At 43.4% G+C, this 22790-nt stretch overlaps 1 protein-coding gene across 19 annotated transcripts in view; it reads right to left on the bottom strand.

Annotated features, from left to right (window-relative positions):
* Positions 1–22790, bottom strand: part of LOC114207321 (uncharacterized) — a 107707-nt gene that overhangs the window by 30460 nt on the left and 54457 nt on the right. For 12 of the 19 annotated variants that reach the window (XR_015767879.1, XM_088021742.1, XM_088021752.1 and 9 more), the window contains 3 exons: positions 12924–13043; positions 12308–12428; positions 3934–4148 (listed from right to left, as the gene is read on the bottom strand). Coding sequence is in view for 1 of the 19 variants with exons in the window: in XM_088021757.1 (XP_087877883.1) it covers positions 12308–12349 (42 nt within the window). In the remaining 18 variants the exon portion in view is untranslated. Of the gene's footprint in view, positions 1–3933; positions 4149–12307; positions 12429–12923; positions 13044–13313; positions 13442–22790 lie in introns of all 19 variants that reach the window. The other 7 variants (XM_088021738.1, XM_088021744.1, XM_088021757.1 and 4 more) reach the window with 4 other exon arrangements.

Raw genomic sequence — 22790 nt, 5'->3', positions numbered from 1 at the left:
ACTTGTGCTGCTGACCTCCAGTAGGTTCCAGTAATGAGCCACGGTGATCATTCATATTTGTGCACATGCTCTGAGTACCCTCAAATGCTCCACCACCACAATATAGATTTCCCAACACCCACAGAAATGCCTTTGGTAAGATATGCCTCAGAGATATACCACATACCTACAAGAGGACTCCATTAAGTGGTATCATACATGTTTAAAGACAGTGCTCACTAATGACTAAATGCCCTGTTTAAGGGAACTTGTGGATAAGCCCCACCTTGGGTTTAGTCCCAAGGAGTAGCTATCATTTATCAAAATTTCATAGGATTTCTTTCTTCTTTTATAGGATAATTTTCTCTGACAAGGAAAATTATATAACTTTATTTCACATTTTGGAGCCAAGATCAATGAAAAACTGTTAAATTAGCACATCCTAGGTGCCTGGGAACATCTACTCATGCTGTTCCTTTCAAAGTGTGAGCTCTACTGTTATTTTTAATTTGATGCTTCCACACTATATTGAACTGTATCTGAGAGCTCACATTCTCTCACAAGAAGAAAGAATAAAAAGGAGATATCAGTGAAGAAGGACTGAGAAATATTGCCCTGTCATCCATCCTAAAGAGCTTTCAGAAGAAAACAAACATGTGTCCTGCAGGTCAGATGGTCACTTACCTGGAGGCACTTTACAGAGCTCTCTTTCAACACACAGATTCTCTGATCTCATCTGCACCCAAGGCATTCTGGCAACTTTAGGATCATTCAGAACAAAGGAAAGAAACCCAAGAAGCCCACTTCAGTCCACAGCCCAAGTGGGGGCCCCTCTCCAGATTCCACTAGTGGGAAGGCCCTAGGCCAGCTCACTGCCCAGTCCCTGGGACTGAGGACAGTTAGAGCAAGAAATCCCAGGGCCAGCAACATGCTCTTTTTCCAGGGAGCTACTCTAAAGGTCTTGTAATAAAGTTAACAAACACGTAATGTTTACCCACTATGTGCCAGCAACACCTTGTAAGGAATGCAAATACAAACATAAGACACAATTCCGAATCCCAGGGAATTCATGTAGCGGGAGAAAAGGCAAGTGTTGGTCGAGCCATAAGAGAGGACAGGGTGGAATAAGAGATGGATGAGAAGCATAAATCAGGGCTGAAGGGGTGAGAGGAGAGGTAGAGGGGTGGGCTCAAAAGTCAAACCACACCCTGGGCACAAAGGCCTAGGGTGCTGCTTATAAAATGTGTGACTCTGGGCAAGTCGCTTAACTTCTCTGTGCCTCAGTCCCTTCATAAAGTCAGGATAATAATAGTACCCACATTACTGAGTTGTTAGGGGGCCTGAATGAGTTAAAAAAGGGAAAGCACTTGGAACAGTCCCAGACATATAGTGCATGCCACGTTGGGGTGAAAGAATGACATTTTCATTCTCTTTACAGGGGTGGTCCAAAGAGACAGAAAACAAGGTGGCCAGTCCAATCTCCTTGTCAACCAGACTCCCTGGTAAATCATCTAATGACATTTGCTAGGAAGAAGGCCCCTGGAAAAAGATTGCTCTTCTCTCCACAGTCCAGCCCCCTTGATCATGCTGCCTAAGAGACCATCCCTCAACCACTAGGGCAAGAACTCTGGGTTAAATACTGAGCTTCATCAAAATGTGTTTAATGCCCTTAAAATTAACTCAAAGCATTGTAAAGAATTAAATTGAACCATTCAGTCTCTCTTTTGCTGATTCTGTGCAATAACAAGCTTCTTCCCCATTTACTTTTGGGATTCGGCTTCTGTCTAAAACTTTTCATAATCTAATGATTAGTTTCCCTCAGTAACCCTAATTTTGCCTCAAATATGAGGGAAAAAAAGAGCCATTTAATGTTCCCAAATAGCACCTAAGGAAGGGAAAAGTTGGAAAGAGAAAGTGGTTGCAAAAGATGAATGTCTCTTTCCAAACGTTGCCCATGACCTGACCCTTCCTTACCCACAGGGATGAGAGGCCAGAACTCCATGGGCGTTGTATGAAAAGCATCTTGGGAGCATCCTAACCTGGCCCAAAGAGAGACCCAAGCTCATAGATGTCTGAGCATAGTCATCTGGTTGTTATAAGTAGTAAACTCTCAGGATCAAAGATAGATACATGCATACATGCATACATACACAGATGATAGAAAATTAAGAAAATAAGGGGTGCCTGGGTGGCTCACTTGGTTAAGCGACTGCCTTCGGCTCAGGTCATGATCCTGGAGTCCCGGGATCGAGTCCCGCATCGGGCTCCCTGCTCGGCGGGGAGTCTGCTTCTCCCTCTGACCCTCCCCCCTCTCATGTGCTCTCTCTCCGTCTCTCATTGTTGCTCTCTCAAATAAATAAATAAATAAATAAATATTTATAAAAAAAGAAAATTAGGTAAATAATGTCTGCTTTTTAAGTGTCAAGAAGTGTTTCATGGCCCCAAATATCTCCCCCAGTCCAAGATTTACTGTGTCTAAAATCCCACCATTAACATGCCTTTCAGTTAAGCCACGCCCTTTATAGGCATAATTTAATAAATTCAAATATTCTTAAGATTGACAGTTCATTAGGTCTCTAACACCTTGGCCTTCATCAGACTGCCTTCTTCCTCCAGACTGGAGGAACAAGGCCATGGCAGATGGGGAGTCCACAGAGAGTTCTAGCATGTCCCGCTGCAGAGAAAGGAGGGAGGCAGTGCCCAGGTCATTTTCTACCCTCACCATTTGATTGAGAGCTGGTCCTACATCCCTGCCTTGGCCAAATATCATCCTCTGACTTCATAGAAAGGTCAGGAAAAGATTTATCATTCCATCCTTGCTTCTAGGCTTGTAAGTGGAATTTCAGAAAAGTGAGGTGCCAGGGGTGGGGGGCTAGTGCAGGGGAGACATGCTTCAATTGGCAGGTTGGTCATAGCTTGGTTAGCACACTTTTTAATTGCCAGAGGAAATAAATGGTAAATGGTTATTTACAGTTGGTGGTGACATAGCTCTGAGCTGCTCAGGCTGCAAGAAGAGAAGCCAGTGGGAATGAAAATAGCCAAAGAACAGCATTGTCATGGGCATTTCCAATGCAACACAGCCAGCCAAATCAATCAGGGTGAAAACATTGGCAAAAGGCCACCCTCTCGTCAATCCTGGCAGAGAAAAACCATAGCGACATATGTTCCCTTAAAAATGGAAAACTGCAATTCATTTCCAAAGTAATCATTTCTAGCGCCTGCCCCAACTTTTTATGCCTCTCTGAACTTCCTGGGTATATTTACAGAGCAAAACTTTCTTCCTGTGTATGCATTCACGCTGTGTTTTATTTGCATTGCAGAATATCACTGTAGCCCCCCCCCCCCAGTCCTTATAAATTAAGTTTATTTTGAGATGAGAGGAATGGAGCAGAAGTAGTCCCCGCTGTGACTTAATGTTGTGAAAGTTTATTTCTTTGTTTTTCTTGGGAAACTGTATTGATGGGGAAGGCAGGGGAAGAAACAAAGGATAAAAAGCCTGCCCCCAACTCCATGTCTGTTTTGACTTTCATTTTTAAAAAGCAAGTGTATCCAAATAATCTCCTTCCAGATGTACTCAGATCAAATGGGGACACTGAGTAATTGAGAAACAAGATTTCCATCTGCTCTATCAATTGAAAGGCAAAAAGTAGAAAGGAAAAGAAAAAAAAAATGAACTGCTCCTCTGTTGCCTGTGAGCATTGTAAATGGATGGGTAATTCCAGTGCTTGCAGACCTGGAAAGAGCTGGGATCCTCAAGTGACTGACAGCCACAGCTCCTGCACAGCCAGGGGAAGGGGGAGTGGGAAGGGGGCTGCTCTCCTCGGCCCAGTGCCCCACTCCATTGGCTCCTGTGGACCCCGCGCCCCACCCCCATTGGCTCGCAAGCCTGCTTGCATGTATTCATCTGCTCAACCAATATTTGTTGGGCCCCCCACCACCCCGGCCTTCACTTACTCCTTTGAACTTCACCACGACCCATATGAAGTAGGTGCAGAAAGGCAGCTCATGGCTGTCCTCATGTTATTACATCCCATGCTGTATTAATCTTTTCCCATGTCTCTGCTTTGTCTTTCAAGCTAGATTGGAAGCTTTTCAAAAGCAAGAAGACAACCCAGGAGCACGTGTCTTTCATTGCTCACATTCTCCGGAGTGGCTTGTAGCAAAGAGCCCTGCATATAACAATAGAAAGTAAAATAAACCCAATTGTTTTAAAAGAAGGTTGATTTACTTCACTTTTAAAAATAGTAATGTGCCTGATAAAGCAAATCTCCATCACTGGGAAGAAAACAGATTTTTCTCCAGCCCTGGCCTTCCCTGTTTCTAGAGTATGAAACACCAAGTTGGAGGACATTGCTACTCCGAAAAGAGGCATTTGAGAGGTCTTTCAGAGTTATTTAGGTTAAGGGCTCATTCATTCTCAAAGAATTGCCTAACCAGTTGTCTTTGCTTTGGCAAGGAGCTCTGCAGCTAGAGGTAGGAGAAGTCAGTCCCTGCCCTTCCCTGGTGGATCTGTGCATCTGCGAATTTACCCTGAGACCTCGGAGCCTCGGGATAAGAAGGGAAGAAGCACCCTTCCTGCTTGGAAGGACAGTGGGGCTCCCTAGAAGAAATGTGCCACTAACAGGAGCATTACTCAGCTCAGAACTTGCTCCTCCGTGGGGCGGGCTGGGACTAGACTGGTGGACTCCCTTTGGCCCTGCCTCCTCCACCAAGGAAGGTCCTTGTGGGAAATGGCCCCATGCCATTTGTTATGGACTGAATTGTGTCCCCTACCCAAAGCCCTAACCCCCTATGACTGTATCTGGAGACAGGGTCTTTAAGAAGTAGTTAAGGTTAAATAACCCAAGAGGACTCTGGCCTTATAAGAAGAGAAAGATCTCTGTCTCTCTATCTCTTCCTGTCTCTGTCTCTGTCTCTCCACCATGTGAGAACAGAAAGAAGGTAGCCCTCTATAGCCAAGAAGAGAGAGCTCACCAGGAACCAACTTTGCCTTACCTCGATATGGGACTTCCACCCTCAAGAACTATGTGAAAATTAGTATCTGTTGTGTAAGCCCCCCATATATGGTATTGTTTGACAGCCCAAGCTGACTAATACAGGTACAGTCTACTTTATTTAGTGGATTAGAAAACTGAACTCAGAAAGGTTAAGTAATTTGCTCAAGATCATGTAGCCAGTAAGTGACAGAGCCAAAATTCTACTCCGTATTCTTTGCCTTTTGCCAAACTGAGATGCTGATGGAAAGCCACATTCACTTTGACCCACACTGTTACAGGAAGGGGAGGTAGGCTAATTAGCCAGACAATACTGAGAAATGGATAAGCCATTATAATAACCTTAGGTGGCCTGAAATAGTGAAAGTGCAAGGTTTACCAAAAGCCCTTGCTGAATAAATGAGTGAGTGAGTGAGTGAATGAATGAATGAATGAATTCCTCCAGGTTGAAGCCAGCAAGGCTTCATGGCAGAGGTGACAGTTAGGAAGCTGACATTCTTTCCCCAACACTTGAGCCTTCCCTTGGTGAACATTCTCCTCACTGTCAGATGCCGGAAAGGTTGGTCTCTCCCTGGCCACACACCAGTGGCCACCTGGGCTTTGCAGACTTAACCCGCCCTGCATGTCCCTATGGTGTCTTGTATGGCAATGACATCAAACAGATGCGTGCTGGTTGCTTGCTGGCACCCTCCTCTGCTCTCCTTTTCCTGTGTTCACACCTTTCCTGCAGTCTCTGTAGAGGCTTCATAAACTGGATAGGACTTTGTTTTTCTTTTTCCTACATCTATGCATAAGGCCCATGTTGCCTGGAGACTCAGAGTTCTCATGTAGAGGGAATGAATACTTAACATATTTTACTGCTAGAACAACAGAAGACCTGAGACAAGCAGGGGACGTGCCGTATACACAACAATGGATTTGCACAGGAGAATGGAGAAGGGAGGAGACCCCACCATCCTACCCCATTCTGCCCTCAGGGAGACCAGGAGAAGAGCAACAGGAGGGAGTGGAATGAGGTGTGACCTTGAAAGAAACTTGTCCCAGAGGCAAGCTATTATGACCTGGGGGGCCAGGGTGAAAGGAGGAGCTGCTCAGGAGCTGTGACCTGTGTGGCTGGCTCCAGGGAGTGGCAGGGGAGCAAACCCAGAGTGAAAGTCAAGCCACCCCTGGGGGGTAACTAACTGCCATTCAAGGCTCCACATTATCCAAGCAGGAAGCCCCATTACTGTCCATCTGTGGGCGCTGGGGCAGGGCCCTCCACCCTCAGCTGCCTTACCCTGCCTATGGATTCCCCACCAGAGGGGGTAGAAGCACAGCCGCGTGGGCCCCACACTGGCTGAACCCCGCCCCTACCGCCTTCTGTGGACTCCCCTTTCATTCAGCAGTAGGATAGTAGCTAACCCATAGAGCTTACTGTGGAAATACATGTATACATACATATGTGTGTGTATACATGTCTATATATCATTTATACTTACTTATCCTTTACAACAACATTCTATGGCAGATACTATTACAGCATCTCCAGTGTAAACCTCTCTGTGGCACAAAGAGATTAAATAAGCTGCTTAAAGTCATACAGAGCTGAATGTCAAACCCAGCAGTCTGGCTCCAGATCCCTGGTTTCAACCACTATTCAACACTATCCTCATTACCCAGGATACATGTTAGCTCCCTTGAAACAGAGGGTGGGAATCCTATGAGGTAGTGGTTTGGGAAGTGGAAAAGTAGACCAGCGTGGTAATTTATTGAAAACCCCCACTCCCATTACACATGACCCACCCTCTACTTTGTATTGGGCTCTCTAGGTCCATGATCTGTCCCTAATAGTGGAATTAAACTCCTCCAGGTCCAGAGCCCTGCCTTATTTATCTTGATACATCCATAGTCCAAGGACCACACCTGTCATGCACAAAGAGCTAACTGAGTAAATGTTAAATATATTGAGTTACTGGAAGTTAGTAATAAAAGCTTTAGGTTTGAACATGTTTTTAAGCACCCTTCAGGGTCCTAGGGTACCTCTCAAAGAAGCACACACAGATACCACAAATGGAACCCCCTACAACACAGAGCTCTCCTGTTTGGACCAACAACAAGTCTTTCATTCTCTAGAGAACATGGAGGGAGAAACCAATTTACCACTTTACACTTTTCAGGGGTACCTGGGTGGCTCAGTTGGTTAAGCGCCCAACTCTTGATTTTGGCTGAGGTTCTGATCCCAGGGTCATGAGATTGAGCTCCATATGAGCTCCTCACTCAGTGTGGAGTCTGCTTGTCCTTCTTCCTCTCCTCCTCTCTCTCTCATTCAAATAAATAAATAAAATCTTTTAAAAAAATAATGCTTTACACTTTTCACTGAGTTTTTAAAGATACATCACTTCAGTTCATTCTTGCAAACTCCGATAGGTAAAGGGAGCAATATCACTCCTACTGTACAGGTAAAGAAATTGAGGCATTGAGAGGTTAGAGGATATATCCAAGATCATACAGCTACTCAGTAGCAAGGCCAGGACTGAAATGCCAATACCTATTTCCCAGTTGCCAGTCTGGCATTCTTTCCTCTATACTCAGATGCATCCCTTGGACAGCGGATATATTTCTCATTCTCAGAATCCATAAGCTTTATCCCACAAGTACCTTTCTGGTATACAAGTACCACCTGTTGGAAAGGATTTAGGGGAGGTATTTCACACAGAGCCTTCCAGGCTAAAGCTTTCCAGGGACCAGCAACATCAGCATCACCTGGGAGCTTGTTAGAAATGCAGAACCTTGGGCCCATCTGGGATATATTGAATCTAAATCTGCATTTTAAGAAGATCTCTGGGTGATTTGTATAGACGCCAAGTTTTGAGAACCACCACTGGAGAAGACATACACACAAGGGCAGTTAGCAATGAATAGAAAGAAGTTGAATCTTCTCGGGTATTTTCCATGAGAGGTTCACGGGTATTTTATGCATCTGACTGCATTCAGACACTGACCTGGTGAGCATCACCTGGTTTTCACTCACAACAAGAATGTGCAGGAAGTGGCACATACCTTAGACTTGGACCTGTTACAGACTTGAAGCAGCATACAATGGGGAACACACAGGTAAGTGCTGTGCATCAGGTAGTCTCCCTCATGGGAAACCAGGGGAAAGGACACTCACCTAAAGTTATATATGCATGAATTTTCTGCTCATAAATAGTGTACTAACTGGCAGCACTCTCTTACCACGTGTCTTTCAATGTTGCCCTGGGACACTGTGTCGCTCGATATTCAGAACACACAAATCTAATTCTGCTTGGTATAAACCAGAAAAGTGACTCTGCATTACAGACGATGCTGCCTCAGTTGATTTCATGGATGTCTATCCCCTTGTCTATGGACAGGTGGTAGGCTGAATCGAATTCAACCCCCTCCTCCCACCCCAAATCTCTCCATCAGCTCTCATGCCAAAGGAAGTCTGAGTCAAATGCTATTTTTGATTTTTTTATAAATTGTCTCTATAGGATGCTGTTCAGGCTATAACATGCAGAATGTTTTAAAGGACCAGCTTTTAAAATGTGTCTGGAAAAATTAAACATACTGATAAGATTTTCCTCACCTAGAGAAGCACCCACTAAACCAGTATGAATTTGTCCATTAACCTTAATGGTACCATAGTAGATTGAGTAGTGTTCCCCAAAACTTCATGTCCATCAAAACCTTAGAATGTCACCTGACTTGGAAATAGGGTCTTTGCAGTTGTAATTAGTTAAGATGAGGTTATACTGATGGGGCAGAGGTGGGCCCCAAATCCATGACTGGTGTCTTTGTAAGGAGAGGGATATTTGTAGACACGCAGGCGAACGTAGGTAAAAAGGCCATGTGAATGTGGAGGCAAAAATTAGAGAGATGCAGCTACAGGCCAAGGAACCACCAAAGACTGCCAACAACCACAAGAAGCCAGCAAAAGATGAGGAAGGATTCTTCCTCAGCATCTCCAGAAGGAGCATGACTCTGCCAACACTTGGATGTTGGACTTCTAGCTTCTAGAACAGTGAGAAAGTGCTTTTCTGTTGTTTGAAGCCATTCGGTCTGTGGTACTTTGTTAAAGCAGCCTGAGAAACCAATACAATAGCAAATAACTAATATTGTTCACGTTATTTTGAGAGTTTGCCCCATGCCAGGCACTGCTCTGAGCACTTCCCATGTGTTTACCAGTTTCATCCTCCAAGCAACCTTCTGAGGGAGGTACTATTCTTCTCCTTTCATGTAAGAGATATTAAGTCCCTTGCCCATATTGGTTACCCAGCTGATGGATGCCCGAGCAGGTTCTAATTCAGAACCTCCAACCATGAGTTCTGACAGTTGGGAGGAGACAATGAGAACAGCGTGCAGGCACGAGTTGGTATGAGCACACAGCGGCCATGCTCCCACTCCGGCTCCACCCCACTGATAGTGGAAATGAGGACCCACAGGAAGCAGCTGAATGATCAGGAAGCTTGATTGCTTAGGAGCAGAAGTTAATGCTGTTTGATTTTTAGGAAATTGAGTTATTCGTGAGTGCTCTCAATTAAGAAAAGCCCCAGTGTGTTAACCTAAGCTAAAAAGAATTCAGGGGCTCTGTAGCGGACGTTCCTGGGAGGACCAGCAGGGCCAAAGCTTCAAAGAGTACAACTAGGAGAAGACCCATTTTTCTCCTAGGCTTGAAATGGAGTGGACTTGCGGCAGCAGCTGGGAGGAGTTGCAAGGAAAGAGTGATCTTGCTGAGTTCAGATGTTTAATTCTTTCAATATATTTCCCCTTTCTAAAATTACCATGCTAATGTCCAGCTTGGGTTGGTTGAAAGGGTGGACTGGTTCTCTGGAATCTGTCAAATCATTCAAGGGGGCCCCACTATTGAGCCACAAACTAGGAGGAACTGGAATGTCACGTGGTCGCAGACTGTCCTCACGTAAACACCATGCATGAAGCTTTAAAAAGATGCATGGAATGAATATATCCAACACACGAAGTCTGTACCAGGGTTTCTTGGGCTCTCAGTTGGTTTTTGGGGCTGGATCATTCTTTGCTGGGGTGGGAGGAGTGTGTCCTGTGCATTGTAGGATGTCCAGCAGCATTCCTAGCTTCTTTCTTAACCACTAGATGGCCAAAAGCATCCTTGTCCCAGTTGTGACAACAAAAAAATGTAGCCAGAGTACCCACCCCCTTGAGAACAACTAGTCTATATAGAGTAACAGAAACATGCCACCATCAACGTGGCAAAGTCTTTGTATTTACAAGGTTCACTGGGCAGCTCAAAGGAGGGATTGGATAACACTGCCCTTTCACATCAGCTCTGCTCACTTGCCCTTAGTCCAGATTTGGCCACCTACCCAAAAATCTCCTCTGCCCTTTTTCTCTCATTCTCCCTAGTGTCTCCAACACTACTCTCTCCTTTCTTCCATTCCTAACCCTTCCCATTCTCCTTCCTGGCTAGTTTTCCTCTACTAGTCCCAGAACACTGATGTTCTACACTTTCCTTAGCTGTCCATTCTGCTTTCCTTGGTTAAGTGTCACTTACCCGTAACCACATTTCTCACCTACATGTTGACAACTGAGTTCTAAATCCCTGTCTTTAGCCTGACTCTGCTCTAAGCTTTAACTAAAAAGTACTAAATTAGTATTCCAGTATTCCCAGCTAGCTATCTATACATGTTCCACAAATATGTCAAAATCAAATTATCTATAACCAGGCAAAATATTTATTAAAATTCCAGTCAGTTAAGCATCTGCTCAAGTCATGAACTGGCTCAGTCAGTTAAGCATCTGCTCAAGTCATGATCTCTGGGTCCTGGGATAGAGCCCCACATCGGGCTCCCTGCTCAGCAGGGAGTCTGCTTCTCGCTCTCCCTCTGCCTCTCCCCTCTGCTCATTTCCTCTCTCTCTCTTTCTCAAATAAATAAATAAAATTTTTTCAAATGATAATAAAATAATAACATAAAATAAAATTCCAAGCAACCTGGTCTCATACCGCCATCCATCTGATCAAAATCTCATCAAAATTCTGAGAGGCCTCCCTTCTGTAAGTCCCCCAGGATCAACCAGTCACTGGGCACTGTAATAGATTCTCTGGTGGCTGCTTCCTCTGGTCTGTGCCCTTCTCTCCACTCTTGCTTCTCCTGCCCAGGGCCAGCTCTCTTGCAGGACAGGACCTCTCCATTGCCATCTGCCCCCACTGCTGTTAAAGCACCATTCCAAAACAGTTAGGATCCACTCCCCCTCTTCTTCCTATGCTTCTACTACAACAATAGGCTCCATGATCCAGTCAGGTACTCAACCCAGAAACCTGAGCCTCACCGTTCACGCCTCCTCGTGCTTCCCATTCAATCTGTCAACACGGTGATCATCTTTCTACCTGGAACTCATCTACACCTCTCTTTCTACTTCTGCTACCTTACTCTCAGCAACTGTTATATCTTGTCTAGACTACTCAGTAGGTCTCCCTGACTCCAGTATTTGCCCCATCCAATTAATATTACATGTAGTCACTAGAATGATCGTTAAAAATAAAAACCTGCCATATAACCCAGCAATCCCACTTCTGGGTATTTATCTGAAAGAATTGAAGGCAGGATCTCAGAGACATCTACACGCCCATGTTCATTGCAGCATTTTTCACAATAACCAAGAGGTGGAAGCAATCCAAACGTCCATCAATGGATGAACGGATAAAGAAAATGTCCTATATACATACAATGGAAGATTATTCCACGTTAAAAGAGGAGATCCCATCACAAGCTACAAGATGGATGAACTTTGAAGACATTATGCTCAGTGAAATAAGCCAGTCACAAAAAGACAAATGTATGATTCCACTTACAAGAGGTATCTAAAGTAGCCAACTTTGGAGAAACAGAAAGTAGAATGGCAATTACTGGGAGCTGGGGGGAAGGGGAAAAGGGGAGTTGTTGTCCAATGGGTATAGAGTTTCAGTTTGCAAGATGTCAGAGTTACAGAGATCTATTGCACAACAATGTATATATACTTAACATTACTGAACTGTATACTTAGATGATAAATTTATATTATGTGATTTGTTCCACAATTAACAATTTTTTTAAATAAAAACCTGTTCCTATAATTGTATGTTGTAAACCCTTCCCTGCCTGACTTTCTCTTTTGGCCTTTGCAAAATCTGTCTGCTGTGCTTGGAACCTTCTTCAAAATACCTCCCCTCCCCCACTTCCTCAGCTCAGGGCAAATGCCTCCTGGTCCTACTGGATGACTTCTCTTACCTTCCTCCTTTGTGCTGCCTTGGCCCCTACACTTATCCCACTGGGACACTCACACTAAGTAGCTGTTGCCCATTTTCCATGTCTACTCACCATAAGAGACTGTGAAGTCCTCCCACACGGGTACTTCAGCATCCTTCGTCTCTATGTCTCTGAAGACCAGCATGCTGCCCAGCTCATTGAGCAAGGCATCCCTCAGAACCCAGTGCTGTGCCTAAGAAGATATCCACTGAATTATATCTTTCCATTTTACTCTTCCTGAAATGAATGTTTCTCCTGTTTCCCCAATCTGATTTTTCTGCCTCCTTTTTTAGAGTCTCTTTCCTCAGTAAACTTCCGACCCTAGGCTCACCCTGCCCTGACTAACTTAGGGCTTTCCAATTTCATTTTCCTTATACTTCTCTCCCATGGCTGCTGGATTCCAACGATTTTCATCAATGTGGTTTCCCTCCGACAGTATGGAGGATGACCCGTTGAAGTGGAATAAAGTCTCATTTTAACTGAGACCTATTACAATAAAGCAGTGAGTGGCCAGCAAGATTATTTACATGCAGTTTGAGGGATAATCTACTCCTCTGAACCACTGGAGAGGAGATTTGTGAGCATTTCTCCACCTCTGCTTTAAAATGTAGAGTTTATTATTATTGCATTCTGGTGAAGCCAACAAATCAGGAAAGGACTGCCATTGAAGAGATAGTCAGTTACTCACAGTGTCCAGGAGGAAGGGGCACACCACACCGTCAGAGCCTTAGGTGAAAGGAGTGGCGTTAGTCCGGAGGCAGAGAAAGCGAGGAGAAATCATGGATGAGAACTTTTCTCGTGGTTTTGGCTAGAAGAAATGGGTGAGGCAGGGTTAGCAGGCCTTGCACATTTAGGATTGGCTAGTTGGAATACTTAAAGTAGGCTTCAAGGCATAAGGACTGTCCCTAGCTATCTGGTACCTGGCCCTGTGGTGATTACAGTGGCAGGGAATAGTGGCCCAGAGTATGAGAGCCCAAAAAAGGAGGTGGGTGGTGGAGATGGGCTTTGGATCAGTTGGTTTTTGGTTTGCATGTGGAAGGTACAGAGGAGTCATAGTTATCTCTAGGAATTGGCTTACCCTGGGAGGGACAGTGTCTCCCCTGTCAGCTAGTCTCCAAGACATCAGAGCATCAGAAACTCCAGAAAATGAAAAAACATAAATATACTTCCCAACACCAGAATCAAACCATAGGGCATGAAGCATGGCTGTAGGGAAGACAAAGAAGAGGGAAAAAATGTGGAAATGTTGCTATTAACATTGCAGGTAACCCAGAGCATTCCCTGACTCTTAAAAAGTTGGTAAGAAAAATTCTTCTAGCTACAGATTAAAAATAGCCACTCACTTTCTGAGAAGCCAGCTTCTAAAACATTTACTTTAGATTTCTTTTTATGTGAAGTGATAAATATACATTTTTCCCATAGAGAATATTTATGAAAACTTTTCTGGGAAATGTCTTTTCACTAAATATAGGGTCTCTGGAGACAGATCAGGAAACAGCCCCCCAAATGTGCTGTCAATTGTGACCTGACAGTCTGAATTACCATATTTTTATATTGTAACTCACTTCCTTTAATGATATAGATATTCTACTAATGGTGTGAAAGAGATGGAAACTGGCAGCTTTAATGGTGCGTGATGTATGTGCTCCCTAACTATTAAATGCAAGGTTTTGCCTGAGATAAGAGGGAGCTCCAACTTGCCTTCATCTGGGACGTGGGCTTCAGCCTGACACTCAGCAGAGGTGACTTTGGCAGTGACGTGGCACACGAAACCCGTCTCCTTAGTGCATATTAAAGATGACCCCTCCCCCAGCCAGACCTTTGACAGTTGGTATGCAACTTCCTTTTTCCAGATGGCCCCCCCTTCCTCCTACTTGGGTCCCTCCTCCCTCCCTCCTTCCCCCACCCCTCTCTTCCTGGATGAGGCGCTCTAGCCCTCAGCACTTACTGGAACTGATTGTCAATTCAAATGACTGCACCCAGAGGTCATCCTGCTGGAGGAGAGGCGTGACCATGTGTGTTTGCATTTTGGAAACTGGGATGTTTGAAATGAACCTGAGGTGGTGTTTATACAGGAGAGTGCCCAAGTGTGCCCCTATCTGGTGGCCCTTCCTGGAGAACGGGACACCCTGTCTTGGGGGCAGCCTGCGGCATCCTCTGCCCACAAAGAGGGTGTCAATGCCTTCTCCTTGATTAGCTGGACACTGAGAATGGGCCCAGGCTTCCAAGCTTGCAGAATTTCCAGATAGAGCATATCTGTCAGAGCCACCTTCTGTGACGTGCCATGTCTGCCCCTAACAGAGACATGGATGGTGCTTGTGCCTTGAGCCCTGTGAAGACATTTTGTACACTCTCAGTTACCTTCACTTCTACCAGCTCTACTTCCTCTCCTCTTCTTAGGACTGAAATCTGTGAACCTGCCTTCCCTCGTCCTAGCAACCCCTGACTACTGTTTGGCTTAACGTTAGGTCTACAATTATTTTAAGTCAAAAATTATAGATGTTTTACATAAAATCCCCCCCCCCAAAAAATTAGAAGGAGCTAAAGGGACTACTCAGGAGACACCTGACTGCTTAACCATCAATCAAAAGACTTTTGTCCATGAGACCAATCCAATATCTGTAGTGGCCCTTAAGGAAAAAAGAAATCCTGGTTTTTAAATCAAGAATGTAGACAAACAGCTACAATAAATTAAGGGATATTTTTTGAAAGTTTCAATAAATGAAGAGCTATACCGTGCACCTGTATTTGCAAACTAAATATTGCAAAAACATCAAATATTTCAAGATGAATTTCAGGCTTTAATGCAACCTCAATCATATTCTCAAAAAAAGTTTTTCTTTGGACTTAGTGCATATTAATTATGGAGTTCATCTAAGACAGAGAACAGATAAGCATAACAAAGGGAAACAACAAATGAGGCTATTTAAATTCAATGGAATAAACCGTCCAGAATTAGACCATATTATAAGTAAGAATTTTATATGTAGTAAAAAGATATCATAAACCAATGGAGGCAAAGATGGAAATATCCCATAGCATTGGTTTTGCTGATTAGCATCAGAGGAAGAATTACTTTGGACCCAAGTAACATAATAAATAAACTTAAAATGAATAAGAAGTTAAATGTAGGGCGCCTGGGTGCCTCAGTTGGTTAAGCGACTGCCTTTGGCTCAGGTCATGATCCTGGAGTCCCAGGATCGAGTCCCGCATCGGGCTCCCTGCTCAGCGGGGAGTCTGCTTCTCCCTCTGACCCTCTTCCCTCTCATGCTATCTCTCATTCTCTCTCTCTCAAATAAATAAATAAAATCTTTAAAAAAAAAGAAGTTAAATGTAAAACTGTAGCCATGAAAACATCATTATAGATACTCATATCACTGATAATTTTTTACTTCTGGAAAGTCTGGAGGAGGGACGACTTTCTAAGTACAAGTGTGATAAAAGACATCAGAGAGAACAAGGAATACATTTGTAGGAAAAAGTTAAAAACACCTAACCTCCAAGGAAAGTTATTAACCAAAAGAAAAAGACTAAGCTGGCAAATATGATATAGAAGTGACTGACATTTTTAGCATGTAAAATTTCAAGCAACTTGCAATAAACACATTCAGACCCAATACATGAACTAGAAAGACAATGAGATAATAAAATTCCAAACAGGAAAGAGGACTTTGCCAGTTATAAAAATAATGCAAATTAAACAAACAAAACCCATCTTACATATTAAGTGAACAAAATAAAAGTCTAATGGTATTTTATATTGCTAATAATGACAAATCAAAAATATCATCACCTACGTTGCATATAGCATTTTAAACCTATACTATCCTTTTGGAAAGTTCCTTGGCAATGTAGTTCAGGCGCCATATGAAAGATTATATTGTTGAAAATGATAATCCTACTTCCATATAAAATATGGGAAAAGCTATACACATGAAGATGTTTATCACAATATTATCTTGACAGCAAAAAAAAAAAAAGAACAGAAGTAAACAAATGTCCAGTGATAAAAGAATAACCAAACGGGTTGTGAAATTGAATTTTAAGACATCTCTGCAGACTCCTTCATCACCCAGCCAGCAAGACATATTTCTTCCCCTTGAGCCTAGGCCGACCTTGATTACTGACTAGCGTAGCTGGAGGGGCACTATGTGAAGGTCATAGAAGACAATGCAGCTTCTGCCTGGCTGGTTAGAACATTCCTGCTAGAGCCCTGAGCCACCATATAAGAAGTCCTAGCATCCTGAAGTTGCCATATTGTGAGGAAAGCCCAAAGTAGCACGAGTCAGGGCTCCACACTGAGATGCTCTGAGACTACATAAAGAGAGATGGAAGCCCAGCCAGCCCCCAAATGCCCCAGCCACTCTCTCCCACATCCAGCCACCATGGGATGGCAACTGCTTGAACTCAGACCACCAAGACAAGCTTTCCCAAGCCCCAGACACACGAGAGATAACAGAGTGACTGTTGCTGTTTTAGGTCACTAAGTTCTGAGTGGTTTGGTTGCACAGCAATAGACGACTAAAACAGAAATCATTATTACACAGAACATGAAGCAGCCATTAAAAAGCTTATTTTAAAAGACTATGTAAAAACACAGAGATATTCCTTTACGTGGTATTGAGTGGAAACACAAGACGTAAAATTTATGTACATTATGATTGTAACCATTTATAATACATACCAGAAAGGACTAGAATGGAGGAAGGGCCATGTTGAGAGTTGGGTTAGGTTGGTAGCATTAGGATGATATTATTGTGCTAATTTCTAGACTTACTAAAAATGTAGCTATAATGATTGTATAATTAATTAATGAGAACTACTTGTCTCTTAAAAGAAAAAGAAACTTAGAGTCCTATCTTAAGAAACTGGTTTAGCAAAATGAAAAAAAAATTGAAGATGTTAGAAGCACAAAAGTACAATGGCACCCCTTTCTCAAGAGTGATTATGAATTGGAATGGAAGCCCTGAGGTATCTGTGTTGAAATGGTAAAGCTGACTCCCATTGTTCCCAACGTTTGAAGAGAGCTCACAAATATTATCCACAGCTGAATATGTGCGCCAGAATTTTTCTTTTTATTTTACTACTTTTATTTTTTAAGACAGAATATTATACAGGTATTTTGTATAAAATCCAAATGATGTAGGGGCACTGGGTGGCTCAGTCAGTTAAGCGTCTGTTGATTTTGGCTCAGGTCATGGTCTCGGGGTTTTGAGATGGAGCCCCATGTTGGGCTCCACACTGGACATGGAGCCTGCTTAAGATTCTCTCTCTCTCCTTCTCCCTCTGCTCTCTACCACCCTCTTCAAAAAAAATGCAAATGATGTGTAAATGTTTGAAATGCCTAAATGAGAATATGGTTTTACAATCATGTCACCTGGGACTAGATTAGAGACCACCTTCCACTCACACCACATCACCTCAGGAACACACATGGCTTCTCATTGCCCAGCAACCTACCAACTAAAGGACACACTCACCACACACACACACACACACACACACACACACACACACACAATATGGGATGATGGACTAAGACTTCTTAGTGGCAAATAAAACACCTGTCAGGAAAAGGGTGACTACAGTGATACATGGCAATCACTGGCTTATTGTAGTTTTGTTAAATCCCACAGGACAAGAATTGCCATGGCGCCTTCTCAGGCCTCAGGGTAAGTTGGTTGGTGGCCCATCTGGTACTTCATGTGCTATCCTTGGAGAGCATATGGGTTTTGGAGAGCATGACTTCCTGCTGGGGCAGGTTTGGGATCAGCAGTATTGTTTCAGCACTTGAACAATTACAGACGTTTGCAGGTGAAGATAATAGTTACAACAATAAAATTCCCTCAAAAATCTGCTAAACTTCTTGTCTATTTATTTTCCTGCAGTCAGTCACTCTGTGTGCAAGATCTTATCTTGACCTAATCTTTATGCCTAAGACTTAAGTCTACACATTGGCAAACTTGTCCTGTCAGAAGGCAAAATAATAAATATTTTGGATTTAGTGGGCCCAAAGGCAAAAATCAAGAGTATCATGTAGGTAATTACATGATAAGAAAGAAAACAACCGTCCACATTTTTTCTCACCTGCTTTACGGCGGTGGAGGGGGACAGGGTACCAACAGCAGATCAGATTTGCCTGACAGATTGCAGTTTGCCAACCACTGCTCTAGTCTGTTATTCCTGGCTTCGGTGCTGCATACCCTTGCATTCATCCTCACAGTGGCTGCCTTGAAGTCATGGAGATCAGTAGGCTTTAGAGCAAAGGTAACACCCTATCTGACCTTTGTCGCTATTATTATATTACATTGCTTATGGTGATGCAGAGAACTCTTAACAGAAGATTTTGAGAAAGGCTTGCAGCCGTAAGCTGTATCCTGGTAAAGCTACTGTTTCAGAGTCTCTACTAACCTCTTCAGTCTGCAAGATAAATGTCCTTGGTATTATCAGGCCTGCCAGGTCCCCAATATTACTGCAGTCTCAGTTGACTTAGATCGCAGGATGCAGGTAGAATCCTATTTTAGCAAAGCCAGACTCCCTTCTACCAATGCCTACAGGCTGTTAACCCAAGCCAGACACTCTTAGGGCAAGAGTGTCAAGAAAGAGCCAGCACACCCCATACTGTAAAATCTTCCCAGCAGTTCCCTCAGTCTGCCCCTGCTCTGCCTCCCAGTCAACTCAGAGAGGAGTTTTTAGTAAATGTTTTATCACCACATAGCAAAGCTTACCAGTTTGTTAGCCTGCAATAGGTGTATTCTCACCCACTACCTGACACCTTCAACTAATCCTATGCCACATGCTTAGGGTCTATTACTTGCAGCCTCCCATTTCAGGAACCAAATTCCATCTTGTAGTTTTGGCTTTGATCTTATGGTCCAGGATTACAGCATCAGCTTCCAGGGTGCAGGATAGAGGAAGAGACCAAATCAAAAGGGGAAAAGGGCATGTGCCAGATGTCTTTAAAAGAACGCTCTTACAAGCTGCTAAATGATGCCTTTGCTTGCATACCATTGGCCAGAGGTAGAGACAAAGTCATACCTAACAATTAGAGGATCTAGGAAGTACAACCTCCATCCCAGGGAGCCATGTCTCTCCAAAGAATGGAGCTTTATCACTTTGGAAGTGAGAACAGTAACTAAGGGCTGATGGGCAGTCTCTGCCATAGGAAGGTGCTGGTATAAAACCCATTTTGAAAATGAGGATACTAAGGCGTAAAAAGGTGAAGCTAAGTGCTACTTGAGAATAAGTGGTAAAAACCAAAATTCAAAACAGGCAGTCTGACTCAGGAGTCTCATGTTCTTAACAAATGGTCAACCAGCTTCTATGTAGGGATCCACAGTTTGGAGGTGTCTGTCCAACGTGCATATAAATAGATTCTGGTAAAGGAAACAGCTGTGTGCTTCCTCTCTAGTGACATTTGGAATCATGACATATCTTAGCAAAATTAGGAGAGTACGTTTGAGAAAATAAAGGGGAAAAACGAAGCGATGGTCCATCAACAGTTGAATGAGTACCCAAAATGTGAAATATGATTTGGTCATCAAAGGGATGAAGTACTGATGTCTGCTACAACATGAATGAACATTGAAAACACTGAGCTTAAGGAAAAGAAGCCAGTCACAAAGGATCGCAGATTATATGACTCCATTTATGTGAAAAGCGCAAAATAGGCAAATCCACAGAGACAGTAAACTAGTGGTTTCCAGAGGCTGGGGAAGTGGGGGATGGAGAGTGACAGGTACAGGTACAGGATTCCTCTTTGGGGTGATGAAAATGTTCTAAGATGGACTGTGGTGATGGTTGTGCAACTCTGCGAATATACTAAAAAACCATTGAATTACACACCCTAGATGGATGAGTTGTACAGGATGTGAATTATATCTCAATATAGCCATTGCCAAATACAAAGCTCATGGTAACACTGAGGCAGGAAAGTTAACATGGGGCAGTACCCTCATGACACACGAGCATTGCATGTGCTTGCAGAAATAGCTCATGCCGTCCATCTTGTGGTGACAGGCCACGGTAAAGCCACACCCATATCAGGAATCCCAGATTGTGTGGCTGCCCTACAGATTAAGAAAAGGAAAAGAAAAGAAGGAAGATTTTTTTAAAAGAACTATGACAATCAAGGAGTGTAGAATGAATGAACCTTCTTTTTAAACTGTTAAAATATTTTTATCTTTGTTATAGACTAATGAACCATCCTTGACATGTTTCCTGATTCATTATAGGGCCACACATTGTGTGCTTGCACTGAAAGCATATGAAAAGGGAGAGCTTTCCCTAGCCATGCTGTCTCATTCTGACAATAAAGGTGGTGCCAGAGCTCTCCTCCACTCTGTGCCTGCCCCACCAGGCAATCACTTGGGATTCCACTGAGTGTAGCATGAGAGGCCTCAGAGACCCAACTGATCTAACTCCTTGTAGCTTATAGTGAAGCAACCAAATGAACCTGGTGTTCAGTGACTTTTCCAAAGTGATGAATCCAGTGGGGGGAGAGTTCCTGACCTCCCAGACCACGATACTTTACCTTATACCATGCTCGGTCCCAAAACAGCAATGAAGAAATGTTGTGGAAATGTTCAATGGTTAGGAAACATATTCAATGTAAATATTACCGATACTTAAACAGAGACAAAAGTATTATTGTGGAACAGGGACAAAAATGGGTGTGTGACTACTCACTCTGGCATCTAAGGAGGGAGAATTCTTGCAAGCCAGATCAACTCCTACAGTGTAGAGATTCTGGAAAGGGCAAAAGGGAAAATGGAGAGAACAGTTGTGTTTACAACTGTCAGGCAATGGTTTTTAGGGACAGGGAAATGAGAGTAGAAGAGAAAGACTTTCAGGGGACAAAGGATATTAAAAGGAGGAGCAAGGGTAGAAAAAATATTTTAAAGAGGGTGGCCAGGTATTAAGAACACACTAGCTTCTTTCCCATTTCAATTAAAGAAAAGCAAAGCTGGCGGCATCACAATTCCGGACTTCCAGCTCTATTACAAAGCTGTCATCATCAAGACAGTATGGTACTGGCACAAAAACAGACACATAGATCAATGGAACAGAATTGAGAGCCCAGAAATGGACCCTCAACTCTATGGTCAACTTATTTTTGACAAAGCAGGAAAGAATGTCCAATGGCAAAAAGACAGTCTCTTCAACAAATGGTGTTGGGAAAATTGGACAGCCACATGCAGAAGAATGAAACTGGACCATTTCCTTACACCACACACAAAAATAGACTCCAAATGGTTGAACGACCTAAACGTGAGACAGGAGTCCATCCAAATCCTAAAGGAGAACACAGGTAGCAACCTTTTCGACCTTAGCCGCAGCAACTTCTTCCTAGAAACATCGCCAAAGGCATGGGAAGCCAGGGCAAAAATGAACTATTGGGATTTCATCAAGATAAAAAGCTTCTGCACAGCAAAAGAAACAGTCCACAAAACCAAAAGACAACCGACAGAATGGGAGAAAATATTTGCAAATGACATATCAGATAAAGGGCTAGTATCCAAAATCTATAAAGAACTTATCAAACTCAACACCCAAAGAACAAATAATCCAATCAAGAAATGGGCAGAAGACATGAACAGACATTTCTCCAAAGAAGACATCCAAATGGCCAACAGGCACATGAAAAAGTGCTCAACATCGCTTGGCATCAGGGAAATCCAAATCAAAACCTCAATGAGATACCACCTCACACCCGTCAGAATGGCTAAAATTAACAAGTCAGGGAACGACAGATGTTGGCGGGGATGTGGAGAAAGGGGAACCCTCCTACACTGTTGGTGGGAATGCAAGCTGGTGCAACCCCTCTGGAAAACAGTATGGAGGTTCCTCAAACAGTTGAAATTAGAGCTACCGTTCGATCCAGCAATTGCATTACTGGGTATTTACCACAAAGATACAAATGTAGGGACCCGAAGGGGTACGTGTACCCCAATGTTTATAGCAGCAATGTCCACCATAGCCAAACTGTGGAAAGAGCCAAGATGCCCATCGACAGATGAATGGATAAAGAAGAAGTGGTATATATACACAATGGAATATTATGCAGCCATCAAAAGGAATGAGATCTTGCCATTTGCAACGACGTGGATGGAACTGGAGGGTGTTATGCTGAGTGAAATAAGTCAATCAGAGAAAGACATGTATCACATGACCTCACTGATATGAGGAATTCTTAATCTCAGGAAAGAAACTGAGTGTTACTGGAGTGGTTGGGGGTGGGAGGGATGGGGTGGCTGGGTGATAGATATTGGGGAGGGTATGTGCTACGGTGAGCGCTGTGAATTGTGCAAGACTGTTGAATCACAGATCTGTACTTCTGAAACAAATAATGCAACATATTTTAAGAAAAAAGAAAAAGAAGAAGATAACAGGAGAGGAAGAAAAGGGGAGTATGTCAGAGGGGGAGACGAACCATGAGAGATGATGGACTCTGAAAAACAAACTGAGGTTTCTAGAGGGGAGGGGGGTAGGGGGATGGGTTAGCCTGGTGATGGGCATTGAGGAGGGCACGTTCTGCATGGAGCACTGGGTGTTA

Source organism: Eumetopias jubatus, unplaced genomic scaffold (assembly GCF_037043125.1).
Source record: "Eumetopias jubatus isolate StellerSeaLion01/CBP00866 unplaced genomic scaffold, mEumJub1_p1.0 scaffold_3, whole genome shotgun sequence".
NCBI classification, from domain to species: Eukaryota; Metazoa; Chordata; class Mammalia; order Carnivora; family Otariidae; genus Eumetopias; species Eumetopias jubatus.
Note: the sequence above shows the minus strand (reverse complement) of the source record. Positions and strands in the feature narration are given on the sequence as shown.